We start from the raw sequence: 16,689 nt of genomic DNA on the forward strand, positions 1-16,689 counted from the left end.
AAAATCCTGCTAAAATCGTTCTGCCATATTTCCTTTTCCTGCATCCTGCTTGTTAACTGGCCAGTTTTAATCCTCAACGCATTCCCTTTTACTGCAATGTTAGTCGCATCCTTTCTACTGCAAATCAGTACGATGCACTCCTTTTTCCATTTTATTGAATGCGAGCTATATTATGTGAATGAACAATAAATCTATAAGCGACCTGACAGTATGCACTTGGAAATGCTACGACAGTTTGTTTAATTTCGATTTAGTGAAGTTTAGATAGTACGGTGGTCATATCTCACCTGTTGGAATATACACATGCATAATAAATCCACTCCATATAATATTAAATCCATAGAATTGGAACTCAATTAAAAAATATATAATAATAAAAATAATAATTGAACGAAAGATAACATGCATTACTTGATCTTCTCAAGTGCACATTGTGCGTACAATGTGCACGTTTTGGTTCGCGTACATATCGCAAGTGCACGATTGCGCACAATGTGCACCGTAGAATGTGCACTGAACCGTGCACAGCGCACAATGTGCACGTTTTGCTTTTAAGTCCTGTTAAACTGCGTGGCTTGGGTAATACTAATTTACGGAATAACGAATGGTCGGAATGGTCGAAACGCTCACTAATTTAAGTGTTATCACGTTAAAACAATTATTAAACCAACGCAAAATATTTGACTTGGGTGGGGGTTAGCGTTTGGGTGAAGGTGGGTCAAGTGTTGTTAGATTTAATAATATTACTGTGTGCGTTCCGACCATTCATCATTCCGTAAATTAGTGTTACCCCGTGGCTCTGACAGAGAGTCCACTCCAGACCCAATCAAGGACAATAATGAGAGCTATTAGAGCAGGGTTCGGCAACCTACGACCAGATTCGGCCCGCAAATGTAATTTATCTGGCCCGTCGCCTATTCGACTAACTAGACACGAGTCAATTTTTCCTACTTTTTGACTATTTTACCTATACGTAATTGCGAAAAAGTGTCGCCCTTTGCGCGAATCATCTTTGTACATTCGGTTTGTTTACGCTTTGATGCTCTCTTTTAATCTGTAGAACAGCGCTTCTTTACCGTTGCTGCGTGGAAGGCTGACAAGTGCGTCGCGGACAAACGAAAACAAAAATATTAGACATACATTTTTAACTTTTTAGTTTTTTTGCAATGTAATAAAAACTTGGCAAGAAATTAAAAAATAGCGGTATACCAAATAAATTGCGGTCGCCTTGCTCGACAGGTGCACCCGGACTAAATTAGATTAATCATTAAAGTTATCGCGTTTCTAAGTAGGTGTATTACACTTTTCATTAGCAGTATGAATGACGAGGTGTGGACTCAAAAAACATTTACTGCCTCCTTAAGAGTGGCAGCCCTGCCTCTGACCCCACCTGGGCGAAGTTGGCGCGCTGGATTGGTTTTGGGCAATATCTCCGAAAGTTGTGACAATACAGAGTTGAAATTTCTACACAAATCTTATATTGGTTACATCCTTCCAGCAATCACACTTTTAGCGAAAAAATATTAATATTCATTTTTATGGACTACAAGCGATGCCTCATTTTGAAGAGTATGCCTTGTAATTTATTTCGTGAAAAAATTAGCATTTGAAAATTAAATGTTAATATGGCTGAATGTTAATATTCATAAAAATGAAAATTAATATTTTTTAAACATTTTTTTCAAAAACTGTGATTGCTGGATTGCTGAAGCTATTATAAGGCATGTGTGAAAATTTCAGATCTCTAACGTGAATATTGGATGCCATTTGGGGCATTTGAAATCAAAAGGCCATATGTTGAACTTACGCAGTTATGAAATTTTATAAATCCCTCGTGTAGCCCTTACTTTTCAACCTGGGCGATATGCACATTTGGTGCACAATGTGCTTGTTTTTGTGAGCTGCCTTGTAATCCTCGTCCCTGTATAATACTATAATCCTTGATTTGCGTTGTTTATCAATGACTAGCACTATAGTTGTCTTAGTAAAGTCAGCCTTTACTAAGACAGTCCTGTAGCGCTTCTGGCCTTATTCCGATTTCGCACATTCTTACCTTAGGAAGTGCCATTAGTACTTTTCTGACTAGGTACTTGTACCCCTATGTCATTCCTGCAGTTGCAGAGAATTAAAAAAAGGAATTGAATGTGTATACTATGTTGTGCGAAATTTAAAAGAAATATACATGCTTATTTTGCTTATGTTTCCCTTTTATACACTGGCGCTCTTTAGTTATAAAAAAAAATTGTACAATCTATTTTGTTTAAATAGGTGTTACATATTTGCATCATGGCTATTTTAACTCCGCTAATATTGCTGTTAAAAAATTCAAAGTCTTGGCAAAAATCCTTGACTCCTGGACTTGTTTCCAGTGTTATTTTAAGCCTTGCATTTGTTTTCTGCCGAAAAGTCTGGCCTGTATGTTATTATTTACCGTTTAATGAAGAAATTTGTTCATTTGATTGGGTAAGTTTATAATAATGTATTCCTTAAAAATATAGTTATTAAAAGCTAACCACAAGTAATGTTAATTGAAAATTGTGATACTGTTATGTACCCACACATTTGCTTAAATAACCAACCTGTAACAATTGAACGTACATGGATTATTCCTGCTTTTTCGGTAGATGTTTTAAATTATGGGTATTTTTCCAAGTTGCCCTCATTGTATATCAGCGATTCTTTTACATTAATTTATTGGTGATATTTTAAATTTAGTAACCCTATTAAAAAATGTGTATAATAAATTTTTACATCATAATTGTGGGTATATAAAATATATATACTTAGTGCCATATCCCTGGGGGTTGGGGGTCCGAATGGTTTACCAAGTTTATTTTTCTGTTCTGTGCAAACTGACAACAAATCAGTACTGCAAATCGTCATTGGTAAGGAAGAGTTTTGGCATGTCAGGTAGGAGTCGTCATACTGAATCTTTACATAATTTTAACCGCTATGTGCCACTGATTGCTAAACATTGTATGAAAGTGGTGAAAAGATAACATACGCAGGGTTGGGCTTAAGCACTCGCCCTCTTGCCAATGCGAGTGCAAATCGCTCCTGGCGAGTGCTGATTGACACTCACTCGCCCGACTGGCGAGTGGCTTCGGCGAGGAATTTAATTAGTGTGTGTAGGAAAACTTGTGTTAAGCACCACTACTAAGCGAAATATTACTTAGCGCCAGTTATTTCCTTAAACACCAAGACGCAAATATATTCAACACTACACAAATAATAAGGTTAATCGAAGTCACGTTCGAAGCTCGTAATAAAGACTCTTTGTCCCGTTTTAAACAAAAATACGTCATCTTGTGTCGCCTACTTGTGTAAGTACAGCTGAGAATTAACAATTAGTCTACGTAAGCATGTGTTGCGATCTTTTAAGTTAATAGCGGTCAACCAAGACAAAGCTTAAAAAAATAATATTTTTTATGGGATAAAAATATTTTTTTATGGGAATTATGTTAAGATACACACCGAACCATTGCGGACACCCTTGGGAAATTGAAATGACCCACACTATAGGGCGTCGCAGCATAGAACCTCTGGTGCTTGTGGTTGTTAACTTTTCGAATGAATGTTTAGATGTAAATTTGACTATTTTGTCAGTATTTGCTGTTCAACCAGTAACTATGGTGTTAGGTGAAATGTGGCATTTTGTTTGTGGCTCGAAGCAACCTGCGGTGAAACACCTTCAAGCACAGAAAATAAAAATACTTAAAACGACAGCGCAAGCGCGAGCATTTTTAGAAAAATGGCGTTATTTTTTAACTAAAGATTGCAACAAATATTTCGCTAAAAAAACATTGTTTTAAGCGTAAACTGCTTCATTGGAAAAAAACTAAAGTTACGCTTAGAAACCATAAGACAAGTTAAGAGGATAACCCAAGAAATTACCACGCTTGGATGGAAGTTTGCAAACGGCGCCAAATATTTTCGGCGAGTGTTATTTCGTCCTGGCGAGTGCTGATAGATAGCCGCTCGCCAGGCTGGCGAGTGTAAATTTTTGCTTAGGAACAACCCTGATACGTCCTGCTGGTCATTGATAATATTGCTTAGAAGGTAATTGTCTAAAATTTGTTACAAATGCAGGTTTGGGCTTAAGCACTCGCCCGCTCGCCAATGCGAGTACAAATCGCTCCTGGCGAGTACTGATTGACACCGACTCGCCTAACTGGCGAGTGGATTCGGCGAAAAATTTAATTAGTTGGTGAAGGACAACTTGTGTTAAGCACCACTACTAAGCGAAATATTACTTAGCGCCAGTTATTTCCTTATACACTAAGGAGCAAATACATTCAACACTACACAAATAATAAGGTTAATCCAAGTCACGTTCGAAGCTCGTAATAAAGATTCTTTGTCCCGTTGTATGATCGTAATAAAGACGGCCAACAATCAAAAACTTCATTGCTGCAGTGGTAAATAGTCAAAGGTTTAATGCTTAACCTTTACGTTGTTAATTTTTAAATCTTTAACCTGGTCGTTGACGCCTTTTTGAAGAGTTTACTGAACCTGCGATGTACCCAGCGATAAGAATTTTACTTTTCTATATTTATTGAATTGTTTATATAAGAATATTATCAGCAATTGCTGTAGTTTTTGGCAACAATGAGTTCGAATGCAAATGTCTTATTTTATTTGTAAGTAGTGTTTTTTAAGATGTTTTGAGGGACCGAAACAGCCCACCGAACACTACGGTATTTCAAAAATCCGCCTACTTAACTACACCCGAGAATTAGCAATTAGTCTACGTAAGTATGTTGTTGCGATCTCTTAAGTTCATAGCGGTCAACCAAGCCAAAGCTTAAAAAATAACTCTCTAAAATATTTTATATGGCAATTATGTTTTGATACGAATCGAAACCATTGCAGACGCCCTTGGAAAATCGAACAACCCACTATAGGGCGTCGCGCAACACATAACCTCTGGTGAATGTGGTTGTTAAGTTTGCGAATGAATGGTTTAGCTGTAAATTTACAATTATTTAGTCATTATTTGCGATTCAGCCAGTAACTTAGTGTTGAGCAATATATGGCGTTTTGTTTGTGGCGCGAAGCAACCTGCGGTGAAACGTCCTTTAGGCACAGTAAACCAAAATACAAAAAGAGAGCGCAAGCATTTTGAAAAAAAAAGGAAAATAGGCATGTCGTGGCTATTAAATTGTCAGTATTATTTATTTTCATTATAGATTGTAAAAAAAATATTTCGGCTAAATACTTTCTTTTAAGCGTAAACTGCTTTATGGGTCATTAATTTGTTCATCCATGCATGGAAATAAACGACCAGACTTTTATAAAAACTAATGTTTACGTATAGAAACCATACGCCAGGTTAACGATAACCCAAGAAATTACCGCGCTAGAATGGAAATTTGCAGACTGCATGCCAACAAATTTGGCGAGTGTTGTTACGTCCGGGCGAGTGCTGATTGATAGCCGCTTGCCCGCCTGGCGAGTGTAAATTTTTGCTTGAAGAGAACCGTTTGTTACAACTCCATAATAGCCTATAATTTTGCCACGGCCGTTTCCAGGATATTGGTCTTGGAGGGCATGAAAAATTTACAACAGAAGCGGAGAATTTTTTTGTACTTTTGTTGTAAATATTGATCGAAGTTTGTGGAGAGGGTGGCATGGTGCACCACTTCGTTCTTTTTTAACCATATTATACTGTTCAGACTAAACACAGTCCAAATTGGCCGTAACAAAAATAGCAAATATTGTTCCAAAATTCGAGAAACTATATTAAAGCATAAGTAGCCTCAAAGTTCGCAAATTGAAAAACTATGAAGCAGTTTTCTTCAATTACTTTTCTAAACATGTGTGATTTTGATGTTATGCATAGGGCAGCATACAATCAGATTTAATAACTAACACAACATGGAGCTGATAAAATCATTATAAAAATTACATATTGGAGTGGAGCTTGCACCCAACTAAGAATTGCTTGGCGCCCCCGGTTAAGAACCACTGTTGTAGAACAACTATTTTGATTGAATCATGTTTTCATCTATTTTAAGCTTACAACTAGCATTATTCAATGCTATTTGTAGATTAAGCTATAAAACAGTAGATGATATCTATCAAGAGCAATCATTTGAAAAAATATAAAAGTTGTGAACCCAGTTTTTTGTAAAAAAAACAAAAACGGAGCTACTCGCGTACCACCTGTAAAACCTTTGTACCACAGGTTGGGAACCCCTGTATTAGACCCTTATTGTGAGTTATATCAAAAACAAATTTAAGAAATTGAGATGACGTCAGATTTTACTTTTCAGTTATGCTTCAATTAGCACAAAAGTGACCTTAAAAAAAGATTATAAATCCTGCTAGTATTGAGTAAATTAATACATCATTTTTGTCAAAAAGACTTTTTTTTTTTTTTTTTTTTAATTTTAAAAATCTGAAACTAGCAGTTAAATAGCCTGGTGAATTGACATGGTATGACCCCGGTATTTGCTTTTAAATTCCTAAATGACGGCCTTCCCCAGGCCAGATAAGCTGGAATTTAAAATTGGTCGATACAGAACCAGGGTGGTTGTAAGTCTAGATAGTCCCGGATTTGTCTGGGATTTTAGACTTTGTGTTCATTGGGGAGTTTTACCTTGACCAATTCAATTTAGTGGGAAAATTTGAAATAAGATTATTGGTGTTTAATAAATAAAAGCAGAACATACATAAATAGTACATTATATTAGTGCCGAGTAGATATTCAACCTGCCATGATTAAATTTGGCATTTTTGTTTTTACAAAAATTAGAACAAAATTTAGAAAAAGGGTCATGAGTTAGTTTTGCACCCGTGATATATATGTAAAATACTTTGCTGTGTGTTGCCTAATTTGGTAAAAAGTTTTTTCCTTTTTTTATCAGAGGGAGGTTGAGATGTTTATGTTCTTTATGTGCCTTATGGTTTTAAAGAATCGAGCTGCTGTCTCATTAGAACAGATGATAACTACAACACTCATGTATGCAAAGCTTGCCAATGCTGTACTTTTTTACAGGCTTGATATTCGTCTATGCTTTGTATATACTATTTTGTGCTTAAGTAAGTATGTTGTATTGCAGTGGTTGTCAAACTTTTTTGAGCGCGACCCTAATCAGAGTTTTATGAACATGTCACAACCCAAGCCTCAAACATCAAAAAATGTATTTTTCTGACATGCATGAAATAGAAAAAGACACAGACAACCAGATGCAGTAGTCTACACAGTTCTATGAAACAATGATTTATTATTACAAACAAAGGATTGATTTTAACTTTTAATAATACTACCTGCAACTTTTAATGACCTAGTTCTGGGATGGCGAACCTTTTCATTGCGCGGGTCACAAACAAGATTTTTTTCTTACAAAATACACTTAAGTGAGTCATATATTTAATTCTGCTTTTCTGCATGCATTTGTTGAAGTGCAGTTAATGTAGGCCTACTCGTCACACCTAAAACAATTTTGCACAACCAACAGATTGGGAAGCCCTGATTTAAACTAAATAGTGCTATCTAACAAAAAATTGTTTTTTTTACATTTATTCTTTTCTGAAAATGATTGGTAACATTTCGGTATTTCTATACTAGAGAGACAAGTGGGTCATTAAAAATCTGTGGTCAGTGGTTCGCCATCCCTGACCTAGTTTAAAGGAACAATCCTATACCTTGCATCAAAAGAAACAAACCTATAGCTCGCATCATTAGAAACGAAACTATACCTCGCTTTAAAAGAAACCTATAGCTTGCATTAAAAGAAATGAACCTATAGCTCGCATCAAAGGAAACGAAACTATAGCTTGCATAAAAAGAAACGAAACTATACTATCTATTGAAGCACCTTAGAGCGACGCATTTTTTTGCCCTACCCAAACATGGGTTGCGACTCATACTTTGAGAACCACTGTTTTATTGTATACAATCATAATTTTTCTTACAATGATGCTCAAAATCCCAAAATGAATTCCAACACTGATTGTAACCATAATAGATAAATTCTTGTGGCGGGTATTTAGTTTTACCATATTAAACAACAGATTTGTAGAATTTATATACTTGTTGTCAATCAAATCAGTTTATATTATTGTTTTGCAAACTACTCTCATTCTAAAATTGACCTGCATAAATCTAAAATTAACATTGATTAAACAATCCTTTGGGTTATTAACTGTTTAGTAGGAAAAGCAATTTACACTTCAGTCTAGTGATGACCAGCTTCTTTAATTTTATTGCCTGTTTAAACTCGCAATTTGAGTTGATTTTGTGTATTTAGTCAGGTTGTGGATATTTCCAGAAAACTTTGTTGATGGCCCAGAAGAAATAACTTACTTTAATGACAAGACTTTAAAAGTAAGTTTTAATTATTGTCATGTTAGCCAGACTACAATGAATTTGCATGCATACAAAGAACTAGAAGTGTCAATAAGCTTTAACTTGATTGATAGGAATTTAAATATGCTACATCATATTATTGAGTTTAACCCATAGGAAAATTTTGTTTGTTTTATTGCAAAATAAGATATATATGCTTTTTGACCTGTTGGATAGCTGTGTTCCTTTTATTACTGTGTGGTATACTTTTACCTGCAGTCAGCAAGTTTCCTGACCATTGTTTTACATAAACTTTACTATGCTTCTTTCATATTACACATTTAAACAAACATCAAACAAGTAACATTTGTCATTTAGAAACATTTATAATGATTGGGATATCCCAAGATCTGTTTTAAATAATTTTGAATTCAAATGTTAAGGCTGTTGGTAAGTCTGTCCCAAACTAAGATTTTTTTTATTGTTTTTAAAATTTTCTGCTGAATATGATGTCATCAAATGCCAATTAAAAGGTGATTTTATAACAATTGTTGTAAATCAAGACGCTTAGTAACTAATAAACCACATTGTTTTTTTTAGTTAATATTCGCTAAAAAATTTCAGAAAGTTTTAAAAGATGAGCCTAACACCACATGGGTTATGCTGTTTTATGCAACATGGTCGCCTCCTTGTCAAGTTGTAACCCCTGCTTTTGGAGCTCTGTCAAATGAATTTGCAACCGAATTCCTGCGATTTGGAAAGGTTGATGTTGGAAAGTACCCGGATGCTGCTAAAGAGTAAGTTGGTTACTGTGCTTTTAAAACATTGTCTTGCAGTTAAAAGCTGCTGATTTGTAATAAGTGTACGTCAGTATGGTAGAATGCTGGCAATGAGGCGACTATTTTGGCCGGTGAATCAGCCAGAAAATTGATGAAATTGCTTTAAAATAACTTGTTCCAATTTTTTTATTTGATTAGTGGGAATAATTAATAGTTAGAGATTGATTAGTGAGAAAAACTTGCTGCTAGGCATATAAATTGTTTAAAAATTACTCTATTTCAATCCAAAATTAATAAGTGATTGCAGCAGTATGGCAGAGCGCTGGTGACTTAGTGACTATATTTGCCAAGGATCAGCCAGAACGAGGAAATTGGTTCCTAAAAAAATTATTAATTTTTTGTTTTTAATGATCCATTATACAAAGAAAACCTTGTTGTTTCCACACATATTCAATCATTAGCGCCAAACCTTCAAAACGTGTGGAAACCGTCCGGGCTTCCCTATATTATCATTGAAACAATGCGTTGTGCTCTTGTAATTTAGTCGTTATAAATTTATAGCAAATGCACTCTCTAAAACGATGTAGGACGGCATATTGTGGCGATCTACTCTGCTCGTTTAAAAGAAATCGCCTAAGCCAGAGGTTCCCGTCCTTGCTAACGGCACCCTAAAAATATAAATATTTCGCGGCAACCTTCCTAGTTTTTACGCTAAATGGTTTGCTGTGATGTCACAATAAAAATTAAAACAACACACTGTAGAAAACATTTAAGAAAGCTAAGTAAAAAAACAAAACTTGGAATTAAAATGATATTAACTTAAGTATCTCTGGGCATCCTTGAGCATTAGAAACGGCACCCAGGTTGGAAATCACTTTGCGCTTAGCGGAACATTGGTTTAAAATATTTTAATCGTATTAAGATATCTAACTGTTTAAAATCCGTTTAAATTTTGGCTGACACTTGGAACGTAAGAAATAATACCCAGACCTTTCGATTCTGGTTAGCTGTGTGATTTGTGGTTTAAAAACCCAATTAGGGTATCCGTTTTTTCTCATGAGCTCGGTGTAGTAAGGTGTTTACAACCAAGCATTTATGCTGAAAATGGTGGTCCGGTGTTATCTGAAATTTATGAAGCAAACTAAATGTGTTACTTTTTACGGGTGATCAACGGGTGCAAAAAACAGGTTACGGGTGCAAAAACAAACCTGAACCTTTGTTTCCTGTTTCCACTGTGAATCTAATGCTTTGTTCCAAACTGTTCAAAGTGGTTGAGGAACTGCTGTAAGAGATTGGTTTTATTAGGACGAACTTGTCATCAACTTATACCTTTCGTGTGGGGAATGACGTGAATTTAGGAAACATTGTTCAATGTCCTCCATTTTGAAGTTTGCCACAGTTACTGAAACGGGTGACCGCATTTGTGTTCATTAGGCCTAAACAGTTTTTTTATCATTAACGTCAGACCTTTAGTTACAAATTCGGGAGCCCCTTTTGGATTTCTGGTACACCCGTCGCCCATAGTACTGTTTGTAATGTTTCTTCTGAATTTAAGTGATGTGGAATCTAGGCATATTTTAAACCTTTTAATTATATCATTATTATTAAACTTCCCCTGTTTTCCAGTGTGTGGTCTTGGTTAAGACGTTCATTGGCCGCTTGTTAGGTAGGTTTGCAGGGAATTTGGTAAACAGGGACTAAACGTAAAACATGTCCTGATTTTATCGTCTTGTATTTGGAGACTTGACCGTTTGTCCTGAGGTTAAATTAAGGAAATACGTTCCGCTAGATTAAAGGTGAGGGATACAAAAAATAAAACAAAAGGCTTATGCGGGGCTTGTGTATCTTGGGAAGAACATAGAGCAGTGGTTCTCAACCTTTCAACCTTTATGGCTTACGGCACCCCTTTAGAAATAATAAATAGATTGCGGCATCCCTACAAGATTTTTCCGTAGGTAAATCACTAGAATGTCGCAATAAACGGAACTGGAACAGCACACATCCACTCTGCACAACGTAGGAAGTTTTGATTGGATTTATTTCACTCGAATGCCACGCAAAAAGTTTATTGTAACCCTTTGAAGCATACCGGTAACTAATGTGTTAGGCCGCGTGAACTGCCGTTCGGTCGGCTAACCGCCGCCACGGTTTCCCTCAGGGGTAGAACTTTGTGTGAGTTTCGTAGCCTCCCTTTTCCCAGCGCTGCATGATATCTTTGTGTCGATTTCGTTTTAGATTGCGTTGTGTTGCATCATTATTCGTCGGGTGGATACCGAGAGAATCGGACGCATTTTGAGCACAGTTGGCAATCTCGTTGGTTAGAGACAAGCTGTAGCCTTATGCGAGCACTCGGTGTGCATGGTTATTTGTCAGATACTGATTATCGTTCTGTCCGATAAACGTCTTGCTCGAGAATTTCTGTAAGAATTGAGCAAAAATCAGATTTCTAAAGATTCCCAAATATCTCTTGGCACCCTTTGGCATTAGAAATGGCACCACAGCGTGCCGCGGCACCCCGGCTGAGAACCACTGCCGTAGAGGAATGGCGATGTAGATTCAGGGCTTTAAGGGTTCAGTTCGTAATGATTCCATCATTTCTGTTTTTAGTCTTAGCATGTTTGTACCTGTTTACCTGTTTTTTTTATACCCTGAGTGGGACTAACCATAACAGGACAATAAGTGTCCTTGTCTGCGAACATTTTGTATAGTTTATTGTTTCAATTTTCTCCATAACAACTGTTACTCATTGAAGCACCAAACCTGTATTGTTTTTTAGCTCTGTTAGGGCTTGTTTTTCCAAAGATTTATTGTTAATACATAATCTTTTTATATTTATACTTTTTTATTATATAAGCTGGCTAACGTAGTAGAGTTTTAATTTTAACCCTGATGAGGTAAACTGGTATCTTCTGTCGAAACGTCATTTTATAACTTCAATCCACCAGAAGAGCAATTTCTATCTATTGGTATGTTGTGGAGCACAGTCTATTTTTTAATTTATAATGTGTTTAACTTACTTAGGTATGGAGTAAGTGTGTCAACACTCTCGCAACAACTGCCCACTGTCATTGTATTTAGCGGAGGTAAAATAAACAACTGGCGCCCTATGATTGGTCCCAAAAAGAAATTTATTAAATATATATTTTCTGAGGTTTGTCTAAAAATATGTATTTTATAAATGTTATTTATTTACTGATTTATAAAACTGACTACATTCTTGTTTTAACAAACTTTAAAACAAATTGGTTTGACAAACAGCAACGCAAACTTAAGTTGTGTTGAATTGTAAAAATCATGTTATTTCAGTATGATGCAAATCGTGCACGTTTCGTCTAACGCAGTGTTTCCCAACGTATAGGTAGCGACCCAAAGTTAAATCGCTTATCACGATACAAAATGTCAGCGTTTACTATGTGAGAAAGAGTTTGTGACGTCATCTCTAAAATATCTAAACAAAATAATAGACAAAACAAAAATCCTGGGCCCGCTCCTCACCAAAAGAGGCTTGGATCGCGAGATTTACCCAGTTCAAAATCTTTGAATTTTGAGTCGCCTTGAAAAAGGTTGGGAACCACTGATCTAACCAACTCGAAAATAAAATGATTAAAAGCGCATTTTGTCCAAATTTTGTTATGTTTATACCTTGTACTTCATTATAAATTGTTTGTTTAGGAAAATATGAAGCGTGACTTTGACCTGAAAAATCTATTTGAGCAGTCATTGATGAAATCGAAGTCCAAGAAGTCTAATAAAAAAATAGAGTAAATAATATTTTTCATCACCAGCCAACATGTTGTGTGTTTTGGTGCTCACTCTGTTGTAGTGCTTCACGTAGGCGTAACGAGTTGATGTATACGAAACTGTTGTTAAAATGTTTTCCCCTTAGCATCACATTATTGATTTATTTACTGTGCGTCGAACTTTTATTGCCTTCTTGTATTTGAAGTCTGTCAGGTTTTCGCATTCTTATCAAACCGGTGGAGGCCTACATTTCGGGATTAGGCGTTTGGTGCTTTCAGCTCGTTGATTTTCAGTATTTTCCTTCAATAAATAATTTTTTGAAATTTTGCCATACCGACAGAAATCGATTTTTGATTATAGCACCACTCTTTAATACTTAATTTAATATCGCAGTGTAAAAATACGTTTGTCTCCAGGTTTGTTTTTGTTTTTGAATTTATCTGTTAAAATGTTTCCGGACGAGGCTGGATATTAAACTAATTAAGCTAAAATAAAGTTTTGTTGAACCCTAAAAACTGCTGACAGACGCCTGGGTTGGAGATTTCGGTTTAAGACAACCCAAACACTTTCACATTCTGTACACTACGAAAATAATACAATACCGTTTCAAAATGGACAACTAATAATTATTAGCCATAAACTGCGAAATAATAGTTTAGTAAAAAAAGTGTGCGGCAATGGAAATAAGACCACGTAGAATATCAAACTAGGTAATTATGCAATAATAAAAAGTGGTTTTTAATTAGATCAATATTTGTGAACTCCACAAAGATCATATAATAGTTTTTTGTAATTACGTCATAAATAGAAAAAAAATCTTATCATAAACAGCCAATTAACGTGCAAAACCAAACTTGAGACGCCAAGCATATACGTACCGCGTCGACACTCCAGCCAGGCGCTAGCTTGGAAACCGCTTGGTGCGCGATCGTTATAATTTCAGGCGAAAAACTAATCCAAGACCATGAAATATATGTGATTGATTTTAGTAGAATCATATTTTGACTATCGGCAGTGTCTGCAAGTTCAGTGCACGGCACTGCGCTAAATTACAAGCACGTCTCTTGCCATATGCAATACGGTTGTTGGTGTTGTTTGATTAGCGCAACACCTGCGCCGGGGAAGATACAATAAGACCTAAAAAGCAACAATACCTAAAGCAGAAAAATCTATAAAACCATAAGTAGGCTATTAACACCAACGACATTATAATGCCAAATACGCAGTACGGTAATATCCAGTTTAGTATAAGATAGAGATCATCTGAATAAGATCTTAACCTGTCGGAATAAGTCCTAAATTCATCAGAACAAGGCCTATGGTCGGAAACTGAAGGTATATGGGATCAGTCTGTCGTCCGTCGGTTTGTCATCGACCGTTTTAGTGTCGACATTGGTACCCCTAGTACCGTTAGGGTGCCGCTGTTTTGGCACCGGATTTTTGGTCCTGTTTGGGGTTACTGGTGGATTATGGGTGGGGTTAGAAAATGGGTTAGGGTTAAAGTTATTAAGGAAGATAGTGATGTACATAGGGGCGGGGAGGTAAATATAGGACTGATTCTGGTCATTTAGGTTTTATTCCGACGGGTTAAGGACTTATCCGATATAGAAGGGACCATCGGGGCCGTCGGTTTTACATCGGCCGTTTTGGTGTCAATGTTTGGATGCCCTAGTTTAAACGACGCCATTGGGCCCGCTGTTTTCACACCGAATTTTGTTTTGCCACCAAAAAGAATTTTTTACCTGTTTAGGTTGTTAAGAAATTGGGTTAGGGTTTGTCACAAATTTAATTATTGTAACCCTTTGAAGCATACCGGTAACTAATGTGTTAGGCCGCGTGAACTGCCGTTCGGTCGGCTAACCGCCGCCACGGTTTCCCTCAGCAGGGGTAGAACTTTGTGTGAGTTTCGTAGCCTCCCTTTTCCCAGCGCTGCATGATATCTTTGTGTCGATTTCGTTTTAGATTGCGTTGTGTTGCATCATTATTCGTCGGGTGGATACCGAGAGAATCGGACGCTCGTCGACAGGTTCTCTGATATTTTCAGCGATGCGCCGGGAGACGTTGATTTTATCAAGCACCGCATTCAGCTGACGGACAACGAACCCATTCGTTCAAAGCAGGACTGGGGAGCCGGAGCCCGGAGCTAAGCATTTTCTTTGGAGCCGGAGCCATTGTTATTATTTTTGTGGAGCCGGATCCGGAGCCCTTTTTATTATTTTTGTGGAGCTGGAGCCATTTTTCAATTTGTGGTGCTAAAGCTAACAAATTATATTTTGTTCCATTTCCAACGTTAGTTAGCCAAAAGCAATTTTTAAAACTTGCCATTGAATAAGTGACTGGTGGCACCGGAGCTGGAGCCGGAGTCATTGGGTGTGTGTTTGATGGCTCCGGAGCCAAAGTATATGAGTTTTACGACTCCGGAGCCGGAGCCATTTAATAATTGCCTGATGGCTCCGGAGCTAATGCTATTTTACGGTGGCTCCCCAGCCCTGGTTCAAAGCCCTACACCGTCCCGTTTAGTTTGAGATATGAGATGCAAAAGGACATTGATGACATGTTACGGCTCGGGGTTATCCGGAGGTCGCGATCTGCATACGCTTCTCCGGTGGTGATATATAAAAAAAGATGGCTCAAACAGGATATGCATCGACTATCGCAAGCTGAACAAAGTTTCAATTTTCGACTCTGATCCGATGCCTTCAGCCAATGAGGTTTTCCAGAAGTGATTGTCGAGGAGTAACTACTTTACAAGAGTGGATCTTACAAAGGGTTACTGGCAAATACCTGTCGCCGAAGAAGACGTCCACAAAACCGCTTTTGCCACCAACGTAGGGACTTACAAGTTTCTCAAAATGCCTTTCGGCAAAAAAAAAACGGTAAACTCCGGGGCTACATTAATGCGGGCCAAGCGACCGCTTCTTAAAGGGCTTGAACATGTAGAAAGCTACGTGGATGACATATTAGTTCACACTGATTCGTGGAGCGATCACCTGGATGCTTTAGAGAAGCTGTTAACCCGTCTGCGCGAGGCAAGTGTAACAATCAAGCCGTCGAAATGCGTCATTGGTACGTCCAGCGTCAACTTTCTAGGCCATAACATCAAGAATAGTAGAATCGGTTTAAATGATGACAAAGTAGCCAAGATACGTGATGCTGGTCGCCCACAGACCAAACAGGAAGTGCGATCCTTCCTTGGCCTAACTGGATACTACCGCGACTTCATTCCAAACTACGCTGCCATCGCAGCACCCTTGACGGATCTCACCAGGAAAAAACTAGACTTATCGTTGTCATTATTTATTTCTAAATATATTTTTTGATATAGATTTAAGACTATATGCATTATAGATTCTAGTTTAGATATATTTTTTAGATTCCACTACATACTGTTCAACTCACATTATTTGGGTTAGGGTGTGCGTTAGCGGGTGTGTGTGTCAAGGATCAGAACAAATATAATTGCCATTAATAATTGTTTTCGACTCGTGGGTAAGATTCTAGACCAGGGATGGCGAGCCACTGTCCCCACCACAGATTTTTAATGACACACTAATCTCTCTAAAAATACCAAAATGTTTTCAATATTTTTTTATAAAAGGATTAATATAAAAAAGTGTTTTAGGGTGGTGAGTAGGCCTAAATTAACTGCACTTCAACCATAGAGCACTAATACTAGAGGCGATTTATACAAACCGATCAAAGTTTGTTAGGTCTTTGTTTGCCATAGGAAGACCAGATTTGGCAAAAAATGAAGAGGAAAAAGCGCACAGGACAAGCTTGCGTCATTTTATTTTGCAGTTTAGAGATCCTTGCCAAAATGACAAAATTAAACACATGTTACATAAGGAAACGTAGGTTGCTGTTTTTCTGTATATA

At 37.0% G+C, this 16,689-nt stretch overlaps 1 protein-coding gene across 3 annotated transcripts; it reads left to right on the plus strand.

The window, feature by feature from the left end:
* The first annotated feature begins 2,272 nt into the window (after window positions 1-2,272).
* LOC146168306 (thioredoxin-related transmembrane protein 2-like) lies at window positions 2,273-15,053 on the plus strand. 3 transcript variants are annotated; one of them, XR_014494650.1, is made up of 6 exons: window positions 2,273-2,463; window positions 6,870-7,044; window positions 8,256-8,332; window positions 8,918-9,090; window positions 11,308-12,038; window positions 12,745-14,003. XR_014494650.1 is itself a non-coding variant. In XM_083384006.1 (6 exons), the coding sequence occupies exons 1-6, from the start codon at window positions 2,287-2,289 to the stop codon at window positions 12,835-12,837; spliced, it is 825 nt and encodes a 274-aa protein (XP_083240132.1). In that variant the 5' UTR covers window positions 2,273-2,286; the 3' UTR covers window positions 12,838-13,360. The 3 variants fall into 3 exon arrangements, 2 of the variants coding, with proteins under 2 accessions (XP_083240132.1, XP_083240139.1); XM_083384006.1 differs by lacking the exon at window positions 11,308-12,038 and adding an exon at window positions 12,094-12,223 and having other exon boundaries at window positions 12,745-13,360; XM_083384013.1 differs by lacking the exons at window positions 11,308-12,038; window positions 12,745-14,003 and adding an exon at window positions 14,776-15,053.
* Window positions 15,054-16,689: the final 1,636 nt, after the last annotated feature.

The sequence above is a fragment of the Ascidiella aspersa genome, chromosome 1 (genome assembly GCF_963924565.1).
Source record: "Ascidiella aspersa chromosome 1, kaAscAspe10.2, whole genome shotgun sequence".
In the NCBI taxonomy this organism is placed as follows: domain Eukaryota; kingdom Metazoa; phylum Chordata; class Ascidiacea; order Phlebobranchia; family Ascidiidae; genus Ascidiella; species Ascidiella aspersa.